General features: G+C 38.5%; 2 protein-coding genes across 3 annotated transcripts; one reads left to right on the forward strand and one right to left on the reverse strand.

The window, feature by feature from the left end:
* Nucleotides 1-698: 698 nt before the first annotated feature.
* Nucleotides 699-3389, reverse strand: LOC117730927 (insulin-like growth factor-binding protein 3). Its single transcript, XM_034532991.1, has 4 exons — nt 2934-3389; nt 2373-2401; nt 2154-2273; nt 699-2040 (listed from the first exon to the last, which is right to left on the reverse strand). Exons 1-4 carry the CDS (start codon nt 3247-3249, stop codon nt 1927-1929), a joined length of 579 nt encoding a protein of 192 aa, XP_034388882.1. The 5' UTR covers nt 3250-3389; the 3' UTR covers nt 699-1926.
* Nucleotides 3390-4816: 1427 nt separating this feature from the next.
* LOC117731144 (SPRY domain-containing protein 3-like) lies at nt 4817-17043 on the forward strand. 2 transcript variants are annotated; one of them, XM_034533303.1, is made up of 11 exons: nt 4817-4919; nt 6286-6432; nt 6621-6696; nt 10128-10252; nt 10720-10852; nt 10942-11130; nt 14045-14194; nt 15639-15696; nt 16386-16505; nt 16600-16721; nt 16822-17043. In XM_034533303.1, the coding sequence occupies exons 2-11, from the start codon at nt 6305-6307 to the stop codon at nt 16954-16956; spliced, it is 1236 nt and encodes a 411-aa protein (XP_034389194.1). In that variant the 5' UTR covers nt 4817-4919; nt 6286-6304; the 3' UTR covers nt 16957-17043. The 2 variants fall into 2 exon arrangements, with proteins under 2 accessions (XP_034389194.1, XP_034389195.1); XM_034533304.1 differs by having other exon boundaries at nt 4821-4919; nt 6303-6432.
* Nucleotides 17044-19702: the final 2659 nt, after the last annotated feature.

Here is a 19702-nt window from a genome sequence, read left to right on the forward strand (position 1 = left end):
GGCTGGAAGCCCGCCTGCCGCTGTGGGCCGACTTAACGCCTCCGGGTCCGGAGACTGCGGTCGAAAACAATGTGCAGGCAAATTATTTACTCGTCTCGTGAGTGTGTGTGGTGGAAAGTATATTGTATTTACTCAAGTGGGCTATTTTACACTTTTGGACATTTTGAAATACTTAACTTGAGTGTGTTGGTGCTTTCGGGCTACTAAGTAAAAGGTCCGAACACATCTTCCTCCACTGCTGATATTTTATCTTGAGATTACAGAAGGCCGTTGCATCTTATTTGCCACTCATAAAGAAAAACGTTTTCTCTATAAGCCTAAACAAATATAACAATCCAATCGTGTTGTAAAAGGAGATACCTTTGTGAAACGGCAGTTAGTGGTGACTTTGTCGTTGCTTAATTTGAAAGGACATGAGGGCATAAGGAAAATGAACGTATCCAGCATTTTTGCAGAAATATTCTAGTTTTTTTTCCACTTATAAGTTACATTTTTCTAAATCATCCCTCATATTTATCCTGGGACCCTATGAGGACCCTGACACCCACGTGGTTTGGAGCCACTGTCATGAAGTTTATTTTGTGTGTAACTTTGCCGAAATGATGAGAGCAAAATATTAAAAAACACCTCTCAGTATAATAAAGTCCAATACAATAGTCCCAACAAAAGTTGAATATTTTAAGGAAAGTAGTATTTATTACAAGGTTTTAATTGACTCTGTTACAAAAGGTATTTATTAGTGTTTTTCACTCGGTGTATATGATGCACAAGTTATTTCATACATCATGGTTCTTCTGCAACTTGTAGGCAGATGATAAACTGTCATATTGAAGCCACTATTCTAATTGAGTTTGATCTAAAAATGCATTTAATCTCCTGTCTGTTGAATAATAAATATGATTTATGACTTGTTAGTTATTCATGTCGGCCCTCTATGCTGTAATCATAATTATGTACTTGTTGTGTTACATGTGAGTGTTACTGTTCAACCTTGCATTGATCCACAGTGAACGTGTGTGCCTTCTTCTTCTTCTTCTTCTTCTTCTTCTTCTTCTTCTTCTTCTTCTTCATTCGAAATGTTGGTTTAAAAACATGATGGATTTACCTCTTGAGCAGATTTTTTCTCTTTACAATACATATAGAAATAGGTTCTTTAAATGTACAAAATCCTCAAAATATCAATAAAGTCTCTTATGGGCATGTTTGCAATATTGCCCGTCAGTGTCAGTTTTAACTTTCTTAACATTCAAGAGGTACATTATCTTCATGAATTCCGAAAAAAGAAAGAAATGATAACAATGCCCCCATGTAAATCTGCATTAGAAATTCAGGTTTTTAAAATAATACCTCAGGTGTCAGCTCTAATGGGCAACTATAGATAAAATGTATATAAATATCATATTCAAAGTAACATAAATAGGATTACATATAGATGTTTGTACAGCAATTACAGTAATACAATCATAGTAAAAAATACTGAAAATGTACGCATAAATATGATGCGATCCATTGATCCAAATCCTATTGTTAAAGATGGCAAGACATCGAGTTAAAATGTTGATACATAAAGATAAACAACTTGAATATGCAGCTCAAACTGCAGTTTCTGCAACTAATGCTACAATGTGACACAATGTGTCTGGAAAGAGTCACCTGTTAACATACATTTTATATAGTGGACATTGACATCTCATGTCAGCTGATATGACAGTAATGTCCAATCAATACACTCCGAATATGTTCAGTAGAGGGCGCAAGGATACAAACTTACACCTGATTTGGAAACAGCTTTTCATTGGTGGAGAGCTGTTTCTGGCTGTTGGAGAATGAAATGCGAGACTGTGTTGAGCTCCATTCGACTCTATATTGGAGTTCCTTGATTTTTATCTCGTATTGGCTTCAGCCTCCTCGGCTTCAGTCCAGGCATCATGCATTTGAACAAATCCGGCCGCCCTTGTGTTTAGTGTTTGAGGAGACCGGCATGCCATTCTGATTCACACACCAGCACTTGCCATGCCGCTTACCTCGAGACGACCAACACTGCACAAATAGAGCAAAAAAAGATTGTTTTTGCAGCTGGAAATACAACCAAACATCTATAAGAAAGTCTTGTTCACATGCTTTCCTACAATTCGTCTTATTTGCTAACATACCTGCTTCTTTCTGAAGAAACCACGCTTGTCACAGTTGGGCATGTAGATATCATGATGAGACTTAAATAAATGGGCATCAAGACCTTTGATAAGTGAAGTCAGCAGTTTACGACATGGAGCCTGTGGGGAGAGTTCAACACATACATGTGAAGTTCTGGTAAAACTCATTTACTGTTTCTCTGAATTATTAGGGTGATTACATGAAGATGATTTAGTTACCTCATCTGGATCCTTAGTAGTTGTTAGGTCTAGGATCAGACACAGACAAAAGCATTTAGCATTGATCACTTGTTACTGTGTTTATAAATCTACATAACATACATATCCTACATAAAACAACATTCATTTCGTCGTCAAAAACTAATGTGCCCTATTCTTAACTAATATACTAATAATACTAAAAGCAATAGATGTGATGAATAACAATCTTGAAGATAAAATCAATTGTTATACTGCAGCCACTGAGACATAGAAACATTTTCATGCAGACAACTGTGATGTTTCACTACATCTGCAGTTCTTAAGTAACCGTTTGTCTGGGACTGAGCATTCGGGCTGTGGAAAAATGAACTCATTGCGTAAAAACAGGTGTGTTTCTCTGTTAAAATGTCCTCATAACGATCACTAACTAGATGATCACATCATAGCATAACGCTCATTTGCGGATTAGATGTGAAATGTAATGACATCCCCCTCTCAAAACTGTCAAATTAATCAGGAAATGGTGAGTTTTGAAAGCCATAAATCACAAACCTCACCTAAGCCTGCATTTCATCTTACCTACAGTCTGGACATTTTCAGTCGGGCTGATGCCGCTGGCATTACTGCAGACTCCCCTGCCTTCCAGAAGGGCACGGAGGGGCCTTGGCTCATCCTCTGAAGGTGCACAACGTAGACCGTGGGCGCAGCCCAGAGTGTAGACCCCACATGGTTCTCCAATGGCCGGAGCGGTGGAATTTGAATCTACAGCCAGCTGACTCTGTGTGGACTTTAATTTACAGTTGGGACATCCTCTGGATGGTGTGGTCAGCATCATTGAGCTCGACAAAGCCGGCTGCAGGAGGACCAGCACCAGGATGTTTAAATACAGAAACATCTCACTCTGAAAGTGGTCCACTAATAAGTGGTAACAGTCTAGCTTCCAAACAACTGACTTGTTGACTGAAGACTTAGCCTTAGTCTAGATCCACTGACTGCAGTGTGTCAAAAGGTGGATAAGAATTCTCTCAAGCCAAGACAAAATGATAATGACGCTGTCAGACACGACTGGCAGCAGCTTTTAAAGAGTCGAAACCAGTGGGAAAGGTATGGGAGGGATGGAGAATGTTTTTACACAGCTGAGCACACCCCGTTTCCCCTGGTCTGTGACACACACACACACACACGCTCATACCATTTGTTGTTTTCATCGTCACTGTATTCACTGTCAATTCACAAGTAATTAATAGTTTTTTGCAGATTTTACATAAAAAACTATAAGGAATGGTTGTGAGACAACAACACAACACCTTGAGCATAATTTGAAATTCAGAGAAATGTTGTAAAAATTGATTACAAATATATAAATAAACCCAAATGTACTTATAAAATACTTAAAATAATACAAGCACTGTAAAACAATACCCTATTACAACAAATTAAAAAGTAAAGTAAAAGTAGTTTTTGACATTGTTAGGACTTTTGTTTAAATGGCAACCAAAAACAAACACTTCGTTTCCAGAGCGTGTTTACAAAGTCTATAACTGCAGGGCTAAAGATTTGGAGGAAATGGCCAACACTGAGTCTGAAGGAGTGCCGATTAAGGTTGGATGACTAAGACAATAATAGCTACAAGCAAAAAGTCCCACCCTACAAATTCCACTGACTGTGAGTCACAAACAGATTGATTTCCAACATGTCTTAATCTCTAGTTTGCAGATACACATACAATATAGTATAAATATGGGCCAATTCAGAAATACAGTTACTTGACTTGAATATCACTGAGACTACTTCATCTGGCCTCTGTGGTGATTCTGAATTCATAGGATTTTTGTATTAATTTGATTAGGTCTTGATTTTTTCCACCTATTCTTCTTTTTAAATGAAATTGATATATGAAAGTATACTGAATGATTTATATAAATAGTACAACATTAGATTAACATGCAATCGAAGAAAAACAATTCATCACATAAGAATGTTTGGTAATGTACCAAACAATATCTTTTTTTATGTTTCTCACAGACCCCCGAGAAAAGATGCCCAAAGCGGACTTCAATGGAATATCCTCTTTATGAGACTTTATAAGACTTTAACCACTGTGTGATTTCTTGCCTTTCCAAAAGTAAAACTCATTAAATATGACTCTAGAATAGAGACGAGAGGGTATAAGAAGAATTCACCCAAAGTTACGGTTTTATTAATAACCCACTTTTTAATAAAATATGTCTGTATTTCATAAAAACTTTTTGTCTTTGACAAAACCTTAAGGTTACTATCCTTTTTTTCTTACAAGGCCTTAAGTTATTTTACCCGCCAGATTTGTATAGTCAGGCACTCATGTAAAACATTATGCAAACACAAACTGTAAAACGACTTTTAAAAGACTACATTAACACACGGCAGTGCACAGGTTAAAGACTACACTCGGAGCATTTATCCTCTGATGTGATTGGTTAAGTGGGCGGGACTTCCGACTGCGCAGGTTGGACATAAAGTGACAGACTTCACCTCCTTAAAATTGGAAGAAAAACCGAAGGACGACGCGTAACAAGTTTTAAAACAGTAAGGAAACCACATGAGACAATTAGGCCTTAAATAGTTTGTGTATAACCTAAGATACAATGATGTTTACAATACAAAATTAGCCGTAATGCTGTAACGCTGAAACATCTAGCCGGCCAAACGAGTCGTGCCTGTAGTTGGGATATACAATGCTGCGTTTAGGGTAGGCTCGTAAAAGGGTAAATCAAAGAAGTTAACGCGCAACAATTGTAGCGGCAATCTTTAGCCTAATTTCTTTACCTTATCAAAATACATCACCAATTAGATCCTTAACTGTACTATTCAGTCGTATTTGGGCTGGTAACTTTGTGTCATTATCACTTTTGGAGAAAAAGAACATTGTTTCCAGGAACAGACAACTTTTTCAGGCATCGAAACTATATTACCCATGACGTTGCGTTAGTCTGTGTAATGCTACGATGTGTCTCCATACTGTAGAGGACTTATCCACCACTAAGCCAGTGAAAATTAAAAAAAGTATCATACTCAAATAATTTTGTATTTAAAATACTGATTTATAAATGTGAAAGGACCAACAAAGCATACTAGTTAAATGCACCGACGTTTGGCTGACAGCTGATAGATTAGTTGATGGACAGAAAAATTATAATAATCTGCAAATCTGAATATATTAATAGCTGTTTTAATAGGCATTCATTACATTCTGACATGTTATAGACTATACAATTGGCAGATTGATTAATTATAAAAATCATCATAGTTTGCAGTCCTACAACAGGGAGACATTGAGTTCAAATGTTGGCATTTAGGTTTGCAGTATTACAGGCAGATAAGGACCAGAAACACATCACTGAGTAAGGGTATTATTAACGGTATTATACACAGGTATTAACATAAGAGCCAGTCTATACTTGAGTCAGTTGGAGTTCACATGAAGTGGAAGACACCCCAGGGAGACACCTGACCATCACAGGGCTAACCCAAATAGGAGACTCACGTTCGTGCTTGTTGGCGGTTTACAATCACTGTCCAGGCCTTTGCTTGTCTCTGGAATGTGGGATTAAACGTAAATGGAAAAACACAAACACATCAACTCCTTGCAGGAAGGGTTTGGCCTAAGGATCAAAGCCAGGTCCTTCTCGTTGTCAGGCAACAGTGCTAATTATGTTGTGGTCTAAGAGGTTTGCTGTGGTTTTAAGGACAACCTGTGCTGTTTTGTGTCCCTTTTCCACAACAAGCTTTATATGGTTATAACCATTGACTGAACAAACACTGGCACATAAACATTTGAATATTTCATTAAGTATAATCGACAGGCACTAATTATATACATACATTATTTTAAGATTAATATTTAATGTTAGTTGTTCTGTAAATCTTTTTGATTTGTTTCCCTGTGTCTCAGATTGTAATGATTTTTAGATATGGACGACATAAACCTTCATTATCGCTTTCTGAACTGGAGAAGGCGAATTCGAGAAATTCGTGAAGTACGCGCAGTGCGATACCGGGAGCGGCTCAAAAGGATGCTAAGAGAAGGAGACATACTCAGGTAGCAGTGATGAGCAATGGCACCATGAGTGTTTGAACTGGAGACACACAATTCGTATGTGATTAAGTCCCTGATGTTATGCTAGAGATGCTCCTTTGCTTGCTGAATCAGCATCCCACTTTGCTTGTATTTGTCAGAAGTCATGATTGTAGTCATAATTAGTTTTTTCTTTTTGCATCTCCTTGTAGGTATCATGGGAATTCAGATGAAGTGGGCTGTTTTGTTGCAGCCAGGCCATTGTTGAGAAGAAATCGCTACTTTGAAGTAAGAGTTGATCATTTCCTTTTTATCCATGACTATTGATACGACACAGAAGCGACAATTAAAAAAATCATATCCCTATGTCAGGGAAATGGAACAGCCACACTCTTCATTTTGATTTTACATGTAAATCTGATTGATTAACAATAATTCTCTACTTTGTGTCCTTACTTGTGTTATATTCAATGATGAACCCAAACTGAACTCAAACCTGACTTGGGCTGTTTATGTGCCACAGTTTATTGTTGATTAATTGCTAGTGTAATATTTTATACATAAATAAGCTTCATTCCCACTCGAATTTTCACAAAATTCAACATAATTAGGATTACTAGTATGCACACAAATCAATAATTTGTTGTGGTTTGGTTGAAAACGTATTGGTCGATAATACTAATATTAGCCCCTTCATTACTGGAAGCTGGAAATAACTATTTTTCACCACAGTTCATTGGTTATCCAGTGCCTGGGATATCAGCTAAGATACATTTCAGACGACAACATTCTCTATCAAAATAGTGTTTTGTGAAGATCAGTATGTATTCAATTAAATTAAATTCAGTTTATTTTGTATAGCCCAAAATCACAAATTTCAAATTGGCCTCAGAGGGCTTTACAATATGTACACATATAGTGTTAACTTTTATATTTTTAGTATTCATTATGGATTTTGGACACAGCCCTTGTTCTGTGATAGAGGCTTGGCAGTATGTCTCATTGCTTCTATTCTTTGCGCTCAGCCATACTGAAAAGGAAATTATGACACTTACCTAGAAACAGCTCTTTTATGAGAAACAAAGATCTTTCAGCTTGGAAATGCTACATCGTGCGCTGGGACTGAAAGTACAGTGATTACTGAAGCTAATGTTGGTTTTTCAAGTCATATATGCCAACATAATTTCTACCAAAGTCCGAAGCAGCGTGTCATCAATTAAGTCCCAGCACAGTAAAATAGCAACAGATTCACCTGTGCATGCTGTACATCTCTTCTTGAACAACTTTGATGTTGACACACTGTTCAAGTGGGGTTCAGAAAAAAATTCTCTATCTTTTGATTACATGATTTTTTTTTATTGTAAAACATAAAATAATAATATATTTTTGGATTAGAAAAGAAACCAAGTAAAAATAGCTGTAGTCTTCCAGTAAATGTATTCACACATTTCCTGCAAAATTCATGCTATTAACATCAATTCACTTCATACAAGCAGTGTTGTGAGTCCAGCTCCTCTTAGATACTGTTGCTATGCCTGTCAGGCCTTCAACCCTAGCATGGAACATGCATCGTTTACAACGATAACAAAGGCAGATTTTGAACTCGAAATTCTCTGCACGTTTTAAACCAACGAGTACTTGAAACAAAAACAGGATTCACATCTCTAGCAAGCAAACAACCATTTTGGCACCAGGAATTACAGCTGTTTTAGGAAGATTTTATCAGCTGTAGCTAGCTAGCTCATTAAGATAATGTTAGTTCCATGAGTAGTTTGAAAACGTCTGACTTTTTAACTAGTGTTTCTAGCTGACTCGTTTGAAAACGTGAAATATGCACTTGATGGCTACTTGCATGCCATTGTGCTAAAATGCCAGCAACAAGCCTTAGTTGCCTGGTGGGGGCTAAAGTATACAATACTATACTGTTGACACCAGCTGAGTCAGATTCTTTATTTGTAAGCAGCCCCAGTTAGAAGCCAGTAAAACAACCAGTATGAAGGGTCAATACTGTACTAGATACCATAACACTGCATGTACAGCTGCTGCATACAGATACAGTATATTAAAGTGTCAGTAGTGCTTTTGATGTGATGGATGTACTGACTTGATCTGATACAGGGGCTTTCTTTTTCCAAGGGGGCAAACTGGTTTCACAAAGCCAAATAAGTTACCATTACAAATCGTGTTTTAGTTTGTTTATTTCTTGGTAGTCTAGACACTGTAGCACACAAACATTCAGGACAGTGACTGTTCCTCAGAATTAACCATGTTCAAACTTGCCTAAAACACACACATCCTGCTCACGTGTAGTAAAACAGTAACTAACCCTCTCAACCTTTATACTTGCGCATGCTTCGTCCTTGTGACTCAATTTGTGGGAGCCACGTAGGAGGAGGAAGGGGACGATTCGTGTAAATGAGCATATGTGCTAATAAATGTTAGGAAAGTGGATGCTGATTCTAAATATCTGGCAGTAGATTTTAGGATGTATCTGCATGTTTTACAGACACAGAAAAAAAGGTCCGCATTACTTCTCACTTTCAGGAGGCCAGCGTTGAGGTCATGGGAAAGAACTTAAAAGTTTCCTCTGCTCCATGTCCTGGATTTGCCAGCAGTACTCCGATTGCAGTGCTTCCATGTACGGCTCCCTAGGGATGATGTCATATGGTCAATATTCAGTTATGATAACAATGGTAAAGGCCAGCTCTTTACCTCAGGGTTTTCACTTTGAACCAAGATGTAGCTCTGTAAAAAAAGATACTATATAGTTCCAGGTTGGTTTGGACATTTTATGAAGTGAAAAGAGAAGCAGTGCCAACCCAAAAGCAACATGTAAAAAGCCTGAAGGAGCAGCGGCAGAATGCTTTTCTGGCAAATAAAACTGCATCACTCAAGTTGTCATTTTGAAAACTTTATCTCTCTAATATATGATATTCCTACCAGTAAATCGGAATAACTAGGAGATTAACTATAGTATTGATTGCCAAGAAATGCTATACAGACATTTGTGGTCTGCAGAGAATGAGTCCCTCTAGCTTTGGTGATCCCATAACATCGGTAGAAGCATATTTGTCCAATATTTTAGTTTATGACTAAATGCCTGCAAAACTAATGACATTCCCGTCAGCCTCAGTTGTGTTTAGTGATAATATTAGCAAATATTAACATGCTAATGTGCCAAACTAAGTCTAAGCTAATCATCTGTAAAGTTGCGTTGTCATTGGGAGCATGTTGCAATTTTAGCATTAGCATTTAGCTCAAAGCATGAGTACAGCTTCACAGAGCAGCTAGCATGGCTATAGACTTTTAGTCTTGATTGTTGAAGAATAACGTAGTGTTAGCTGTATAGACAGGATTATACATTGCGTCTTCACCCTCGCTCCCTCGTTTCATACACTTCTTCTTGTTTCATACACTTCTTCTTCCTCAACAAAGTTTGTTCTGCTGATGCACAATATAGAAGCCTTCCACATGATGTGTAATGATGACTCGCTGCTCTGGATGTTAACAGGTTGAGATCCAAAAATTAAATGACTCCTCACAAGAAGAAACCACGTTTTGATGCTCACTTCCTTCGTTCACAGACTACATTCCGATTAAAATGAAGTCAATTTGGTGACAATACTGTTTTAAGACGAAGATAATCCGTTAATGTTCCTAAAAAGGAGATTTTGAACTGCAGTTATACTCTCTCTCTTTTGTCTTTGTGGTGTTTGCAGGTGACCATCATCGATACAGGAGTGAGGGGAATGATTGCTGTTGGTTTGGTACCTCAGCTCTACAAGCTGGACCATCAGCCCGGCTGGCTCCCGCACTCTGTGGCTTTTCATGCCGATGATGGCAAGTATGTGACAAAGATGATTTTCTTTATATATACTGTCGACTGAACCTGTTGTTATTGATACATGGAGATACAGCAAAATAATGTACTTCTGATTGACACAGCGTAATGTTACACATACACACGCTCACAGAACACGTGTCCTCATGTTAAAGGATAGGTCCACAATTCTTTCCTTTCTGTCTTACAATAATAGCCACATGAACATTGAAACAGGTTTTGCTTGCTGTTATCATTCCACCTGTCCATACATACTGGTCATTAAGAGATCCCTTCTTTTACTACTACTACTTACATAGAGGGAGTTGACACAAATGAGCTTCTGATTATGTGCCATATTGCCTTCATTTTCAATTACTGGACATTTTTTCTAGGTGCCTTCTGGTGTTTTTCTGTGAACATCTGCACAATTTGATAATGATGAGCCTTAATGATTAGCCATTCAACCTCTCCTACTTTTCTCTCAACAGGCTGTATAATGGCAACACTGTAGGTCAGCAGCTTGGTCCAAAATGCTGCAGAGGTGACAGAATCGGCTGTGGAGTTTCTCTGGACTCTGATGATGGACAGCTAACTGTGTTTTTTACCAAGAATGGCAAAGAAGTAAGTGCAATTTGTTATATATATATGAATGTACTCAAAGTTCCCAGCTAGCTTTCCCTCAACAGTACAGTGTCTGATTGTGTGCCTAGGTTGGCAGTGTGGACATCCTAGCATCTCCTGATGCTCTCTTCCCCGCAGTGGGAATGCACTCTTTGGGAGAAGAAGTGCTGCTGGACCTGAACGCTGAATGGGGTATGGAGGAGGATGATGGACAGATGATTGTGGATAGTCATGAGGAGGACTGGGGCCGTCTCCATGACATCAAGGTGACCGGCACGGTAAGTCCTGTTGCTGAGAGATGGACAAAAGAAAAATGTATATACTAAAAGATGTTCCACTGTGAGCAGGTCTGCATTCAGCATATAATTTAAGTATCCCAACCCTTTAAGAAGAACTACACAGATTTTACACTCAAAAGTCTGTTTTCAGCTCTTGGGGAGTAAAACAGTTGTATAAAGCATTTGTGGCTCCAGAGGGAGCTAGTTTGAAAATGAAATCTTTTATATGTTCATACGTTCAAAATCAAAAATACATATTTTCTATTATAGTTATTGATGTGCCATGTAGTCCCATTATATTAGAGAGAAGGCATACATCTCTATGGCTGATTTCTCCATAACTAGGCAACTCGTGGCAAAACCACCTAGGTCATCTACAATGTTATAAATGCCTTTCATCTTAAAGCTTACAACATCTGTTTCTTAAACAATAGTTTCTTTAAAACTATAAGTTTACATTTCAGGAAGATAACATTTTTCTTCAATACCATCATTTACATGACAATTGATAAATAGCGCTAGTAGTAAAAGTAAAAATATGTATTTTATGATAATACAAATATATTGTGTTTTTTTGGAAGTAATTAAAAGCAACAGGAATTGATTATAAACTCAAAAGAGAAATGTTCCCACAAACTGGTAACTGTCAAATCCAAAATCAGAAAAATCCATACTGAAGTATGAATTTTTATTATAATATTTATAATATATATAAGGCAAAGTGCAGACGTTTAGATACCAAGTCCTCACCCAAATCCCAGATGGTCGATACAGAAATACAGACGTAAATATTAGCTTCTGCTAAATACCTGTTGGGAACAGACCAATACTTTTTCTAAAGAACTACTTGACCTCCTCTCTCTCTTTCTCTTTGTTTGGGACTTCACCCATCCCTCTGACGCAGTGTTTGTGTCTGACTCAGGCGTTGATACACATAAAACCTGAATAGAAAAAGGATGGGAGTGGAAGCGCAATAGCCCTTAGGCATTACCTGTATGCCACCCGCACATTTATTTATGCTTTATTTCTACAAATGTCCTGTATGAATTCAGGGCCCACAAACTGCTGTCTGATTTTCTTGCTGAGACTCATCAATTACACATGTGCACACCTTCGCAGTACATGAAAGCTGTCCGGACATAAAAACAAAACATGTAATGTAACAAGGCAAGAGTGTTGTTTTTCTTTGGAATTTCAAGGCTTATGGTGGATAGCATAGTGTGCTTTGATATTTTTATTGTCATACATGTAAGTTTTTTGATGAGAGGTCTGTGCTCTCAAACTATTAAGCACCCTCTGTTTTGGGTTTCTTCATCTACTTGCATTTGCACCGGAGCGGCTGTTTACTTCTTGAGGTTGTACTTTCAATGGACTCAGCTTTGCTGGTGTTGATGTCCTTTGCTGTGTGTAGTAAACAGCTGTGTTATCTCTGCTGCTGAAGCTTTGCTTTTTGTCCCCAAACAGTTTGGTGCTGGGATGAATGAATAAAATCAAAATCCTGCCCCATTTTTCCAGAAAAGAAAGAATCGCATGACGTTGCATGACCTAGTTTTTTTTACCTCATCATATAACATCCCTAATAGGACAATGTGTGAATAAAACATGCTCTCTCATCGTATTCAACTCCAACCTGAGAGGGAAACAGAGACAGAATCTGAAGCTATCACAGTCTGGGCTGAACCCAGGAGTTTTTGTGTCATAATAATTTGAGTAAACGCTTCCTCCAGTTTTGTTGTGATCCCTAAACCTACTTGAAGGAACAACCTGCTTGACTAAAGCTAGGTAGTAGTGTTTATGTTTATTTATCTAAATAATACAATTTAAATTAATGTTAGATTTAGATCTCAAAGCATGTGTTTTCGTGATGTGGCATGGAATAGCAAATATGGGAAGTAATTATTGTCACACCGTTTGAGCTAAAAATGTGCTGCAGGCTTGTGGAACAAACACTACCTTGGAAATAGGGCAGGACTCTGGCTCTCAACATGGGACAGGTGCGCTGCTCAAACCGCAGCACTATCAGCTGTAACCACCATATGAGAGTAGTTCACAGCGCCGGCCGTGAACGAGCCTGTGGGGCACGATAACAGGAATTAACATGTACTAAAGGGAACGCATGGTCGGCCCGGCTGTGAAAAGAAAGCACCTAGAAGCTTGTGTTACAACACACACAGAGGGAAAGTGACTTCATTCTCTGCTAAGATAGACATCACTCTAAATCTTTACAATGCAAATAGTTGTTTGCCACTGCATTAATGCTCTGAATAGTGTATAGAGAACCTCAAAGTACGCAAACATAAGTCACTCAATGTTTCTAGATAAGGCTGTATAATCAAAACCTCTGTGTGTAATCAATTGAGCAAGGGTGTGTTTACTTGACTTCCATTTATAAGACGGACATTATGCTATCATGTTATCATCTCACAAAGTTGTTGTGGCTAACACAACTGTACACATGACATCTATTGCATCTGTCCATCCGGGGAGAGGGATCCTCCTCTGTTGCTCTCCTGAAGGTTTCTTCCCTTTTTTCCCCGTGAAAGGTTATTTTTGGGGAGTTTTTCCTCATCCGATGTGAGGTCCTGGGACAGGGATGTCGTATGTGTACAGATTGTAAAGCCCTCTGAGGCAAATTTGTAATTTGTGATATTGGGCTATACAAAATAAACTGAATGGAATTTAATTTAATTAACACATTGTGTATGCAGTAACAATACAATCAGCAGCAATGTGGCTAGCCCATAGATGCATAACCAATATTCACTCTTCTAGCTCTGTTGGTTGCAATCAACTCATGAGACAAATATCTGGCTCATTGCCTGCTATATGCTTCACGGTTTGCACCAACTCACTAGATGCTAACTTTGTCTGTCTGCTGAGCAGGAAACTGGATGTGTCTGTGTTCTTTCCATAGCTGCTGGAGTACGTGGGTAAAGGGAAGAGCATCGTGGACGTGGGCTTGGCTCAGGCCCGCCGGCCTCTTAACACACGCTTCCACTACTATGAACTGGAGATCACAGATGCTGGAGAGAAGTGTTACATTGCCCTGGGGCTGGCACGCAGGGTAAGAACCTCCTCCTTTTAGTCGTCACCATAATGATCACTTGTCATTATCATTGACACACTGCGTTACTTACTGCACACTCTGCAGTTATCTGTCGGTAAAGAAAACTTCGCTCCCAGCACCTCTCACAGCTCGTCATTGCTCTCTCATATGCACCATTGCTCTCACTGTTTCCAGCCCGAGTGATGGATGACCGAAAGAGGAAAAGCTAACAACAGAATAAATATTCTCTCATTTTACCCCCACATCTGGTTTTCGATAGAAAGCAGGTTGGTCCATTTACATGCCAATCTACCATGTCAACTAGAACACTGCAGTCACGTATGTGATGTATGTCTCAGATTCTGTCGGTTCCTGCTTTATTGTGCTTCCTCTTTCCTTACAGTTAGTCACTGAGCACAAGAATAAGGGAATAGAAAATCATTAGAAGTATGCAGGAGTTCCTCAGGCTAAGTATTTACAAGTTGATATCCTAATTAATTAAGTGGTATTAAATCCCAAACGATGACATGGATCAATAATAATTTGGTTTTGAGAGAAGACATGTTGAATGTGTACGTGATGCATTCAGCTGCTTTCGGCCTCACATAAAATGTTCATGAACTCATGCACATCCTGTTTAATATGAAACAGCTTATTGGTGGCTGAGGGTGTAGTCATCGTGGCATTTAAACAACAGATATGAAATAAAGTGTGGCTCAGATATTGCTGCACTAAAGGGATTCTCAGTTATTGGATGCTAATTGATTGAGCATCTGTCTTGCTAATCACACTGCTGTTTTTCCAGCTGTGATGGTGCTCACAGCCTGAGAGGTGGTGGATAACTGTTGCACTCACCCGCGACATTAAGCTCCCCTTGACACCTCTGCTGTTAGTTACTGCGTGCGGGCACGTTGCGTGGAGACTAGAGCGCTGTCATTTCACTGATTGTTTTCCTAGAAAAGTTTTTCTCGATGAATCCGCAGTTCTGGTGAAGCATTATAAATCCATCAACGGTCATTCCTGAGGTTTTGTACCATCCTCCGTCATCTCCTGCAAGACGCACCAGTCTGCTGATGGGAAGCATTACCTCTCGCTACAGATATCAAAACAGAGGAACAGTTCCTTTGTTTTGATAAGGAACAATTTATGTGAACTAGCATAAATTGCTAGTTCACATAAAATGTGTAAACAAGAATCCCTCCCATCGTAAAAAGTCGCTCTAATCTAGAGGTGTTTTAGCTCATTAGAGTCTCATTGCTTGGTGAAAGATTATGTTAATGGAGTACCAACAGTCTAAAGCTACATTTATGACAGAAAGATGGGGAGAGAGAGAAATATTACCAAATCTGTCAAGAAATAAATAAAAAATAGAAACCACCTTGCCACTATGACCATAGCTCACTTCCTACCAATACTAGCTTCGTTGATTTTGCTGGTCATCCCTTTCTCTTTTGTCTCACAGGACTACCCCAAAAACAGACATCCAGGTTGGAGCAGAGGGTCTATAGCCTATCATGCAGGTGAGTGTGGGCTGATGATGGTGGTACACAATGATCTGTTTGTGTTTTCTCTGCATTCAGATGAAATCTAGGCAGTCTCGGTGTCTCATACGATCTTACATTTATGTGCTGCATGCAAACACATTGGTTATGTCACCAAATTGTCACCAATGTTTCTGGCCATGGAATAAACTACTAATTTGTTACCATTTTATTATTATTGGTAGCCATTTTATTAACAATTAAAATATTCAAGATGTGATTATTGATTTATATGAAGCTTTCTTACAAGCTGGAAACAGCCGGATCAAAGCATTGCTAAAAATAGTTCCCAATAAACTTACAAGTATTATTGTTCCAACTCGATATTTGATGCATGTTCTTCCCTGTGTCTGCGTGGGTTTGCTCAGGTTGCTCTGATTTCCTCCCACAGTCCAAATGATGTAGGTCAGGTGAACTGGAAACTATAAATTGCCCGTGGCTGTGATTTGGATTTAGTTTAAGTCTAAGTTTGTGTGTTGGCTGAGCAAGACCAGTGGTTCAGCAAATGAATGGATTTTACTCGATTTTACTTTAAACTGCTCCACCGAACATAAAGATTTATATAAATGTTAGCAATGGCAGACGTCATCTTGTGTCTTAATTGTATCACTCCCTCTCTCATGCATGTGACATACAGCTCTGATTAATGTGCCTGTTGTTCTTTCCAGATGATGGAAAGTTGTTCCAGGGCAGCGGGGTCGGGGACGCATTTGGACCGCGCTGCTTTGAAGGGGACGTCATGGGCTGCGGGATTATGTTTCCGCGTGACTACAGCCTTGATGGTGGAGGTGATCATCTTCATATTGTTTCCATAGAACTGTGCCTCATCACGTACAACCTCTAACAGTCTTTCTTTCTATTTCTATGTCTGGGTTATTTCAGATGACGTAGACGACTGGGACCTCGATGTGATTCCCAAACCCAGTGAGGTTCAGAATGACTTGTATGCAAACAATGAAGATGAGGAGGATGAGGGAGAAGATTTGGAAGGGAGAAAGGTCACGGTGAGATGCTGTCAAATTCTTGGAATATAAAAGCAGGGAGTCTTCCTTCCTTCTTGTATATAATTGTCTTCTTGTTTTTCCCCTTTTGTGTTTTGAGCAGGTGTTCTTCACCAGAAATGGAAAGGTTGTGGGCCGGAGGGAAGTGGCCTTACCTGTAGGAGGCTTGTACCCCACAATTGGCATGATGAGCACTGGGGAGAAGGTCAGAGTGGACCTGCACCCCCTTAGTGGCTGAGCAGAGTGAAAACATCAGAGAACGGAGGAATGATTGAGCTCTGCTACATCTTTGGAGATCAGATAATAAATAATACCTCCACATCAACAGGCTCTAAGATGTTACTTGAAAAGTCACTCCAGTGTAGAAGGTGACTGAGGCTCATGCTGTAAGAATGATGAAATGAATGTATGTTAATATAACATGCTGCCTCAGAGAAGTGCTTTATAATGAAATGGTTTGACAGAAAAGCATTCAATCAGAGGTTTGTAAAGGATAACAAAACTAAAAAGGGTCTCACCAGAATAATGAATGTAAAAATCTAATCGGAGCAGACCACAGCCTACACATGCATCAGCAGTAAATATGTAGCACCCCGTTGACAGCCTGCTGCTGCTCATTACTGGAGGTCTGCTGTACGTCTTCCGATCGAGGGTGTGCTACTGACACTCAGTGGTGAGAGTGGTAAGCTGAACAATAATGCTCAGAAAACCCTCCAGAAAAAGAAGTAGCACACTAAATGAACCATGAGTAAATGTCAGTAAAACTAGCTGCTTTCCGAGTGTCGTTCCGAGTATGAGTGTTTGGTTTGTGCAAGCCACATGCATTAGGAATTATGGGATGGTTAAGTGTAAGAACAACTTTTAAGGTTACATCTAAAACATTTCATCATGTTGGAGTAAGATGTTTTAAAAAGCAAGCTTCCAAATTAAGTATTTTTCTTCTTTTTTTTTTTGACTAGCTGTTGTCTTTTTTTATTCAGGTATGATTTTGACCAAATTGTAGATGGAAAAACATGCAGCTCAGTCACTCCAAAGCTTTTTGGAGAAACATGTGTCTAAAATATGCAACAAGTAAAGCAAAATCATGTCAGGAAGAACCCCTCTTGATATCACTTTGATTTAGTTTTTCCAATATACAGATATTTGGTGTAAATAATTTATATAAATAACTACATTTATATACAATAAACATGTTCTGCGAACACATATTTGTAAAAAAGACACCTTTGAAGTCATGATATTGATACTGTATTTTCTGTAGATCATAGGGTATTTTGAAAAAAACGAGAAGAGCAACTCAAAGCCTGAGTATAAAAGGAAAAGAGTAATGAATATATACTCCTTAACATGGTTAAGGAGTATATTTTCTCCAGTTCAACATTTACATTTCTTGAAATTGAAGCCATACTGTAACTAATATTTGCTGCTCTCAGGTGTATTTGAAAATCCAAATTAAGTGCCTTGTCTTTTCTATGGTTATTTTTGTAATGTCAACCAGCAAATGCTAAAATCCTGTAATGCATTTATTTTAATGTTTTCTTTTGTTTGGTCAGAATGAATCAATGTTTTTGACATCGAATACTGTTAAAGTTGAATCCCCCCCGACTCCAATGTAAATGGTCAATGTAATTTTACACAAAACACTTTTTACAAAATGTGTAGACATGAAGGAGGTGCTTCTGGTATCAATTTCCATTAATAGGAGGTTTCTCTGCAGATTTCTGTGAGTTTTGAATTGCTCATAAAAATACAATAATAAACTGTTAATTCTTACTGCAACTTTAAGAGGATTTATTTTCTGTATGTTAACATATAGAGATGTAAAAACTTCTTTGGGCTTTACAACCAGCCTGCTGTTAAACATTTGACCTCATAAACAAAGTGCAGTCCAGTGCTTGTCCAGTCTGGACAAAGCTCACATTTCTGGAACCACATTCCCACTGAAAACCTCCTTCTACACCTCATTCTAAAGGTGCCACATGTCTATGAACTCTGCAGGTCACCTTATTGGATCCATGCTGGAGTCTGAATCTTGCTTGGTAATTCAATTGAATAAGGAATAATAGCATCCATTAAGTGCCCACCTGGTCAGCAAAGAAATGTAAAGACTGGTATTCATGTTGCTCAACTGCTGCTAATCTTGTGCCGAGGAAACACTGCACATCATCATGTCAGCCTGTACTGTAGAATGGGTGTACTTATGTTTGTTTTTTTCAGTTTTGACTGTCCAGTTTTATGTTACCGATCTTAGTTCTCAGGAGCTACTAATGGTCTCCTTCTGCTTTTGGTCATCTGCCACACACTTTGAATATGTATCCCTCTTGTATCTTTAGTGTAATTTAATTATGAAGGAAGTCTCTCTCAATCCAGCCCTTGTGTAGATCCGATGTTTTTCCCCTGTCTCTTTTTATTTGAATCATTCAGGTTAACATGCCAAAGATTATTTAAAAATAAATAATATTTACACCCTGATTTCGACCTTTTCTCTTGTGTCAAATGTAATTATAATGAATACTATTTACTGATGTGTGCTGATTTTAATTAGTAATAAGATCATCTTACTTTTATAAAAAGCAGAACAATATTTCAACCCCCAAATATGTTTTATAATGAATATTCTTCCCAGTTGTTGTGACTTTTTAATGGTTAAACCTCGATAATTACATATAGCAGGTTTTATTGTTAATAGTATTATTTTTTTAAGTGATTATATTAAGAAGCTGTTCAGACAAGCAAACACTGTTCACACTTGAGGGGTGTATTGCTGCAATTTGGACACGCAACACATTTAATACTAATAAACTTTGAATAAACAAGCACTCTCGTTGCAGAAGCAGGGCGGAGCTTCGGGCCTCTGCAGACTCGAGTATGTCGTCCACAGCGGGCCTGACTTAATGTCACTGCACTGGCTGCTGAATGCTGGATGCACTAACTGTTCATCACTTTCCTGGAGGCAACACCAGTAGATAGTCAACTGAAGCGGA

The sequence above is a fragment of the Cyclopterus lumpus genome, chromosome 5 (assembly GCF_009769545.1).
Source record: "Cyclopterus lumpus isolate fCycLum1 chromosome 5, fCycLum1.pri, whole genome shotgun sequence".
Classification (NCBI taxonomy): domain Eukaryota; kingdom Metazoa; phylum Chordata; class Actinopteri; order Perciformes; family Cyclopteridae; genus Cyclopterus; species Cyclopterus lumpus.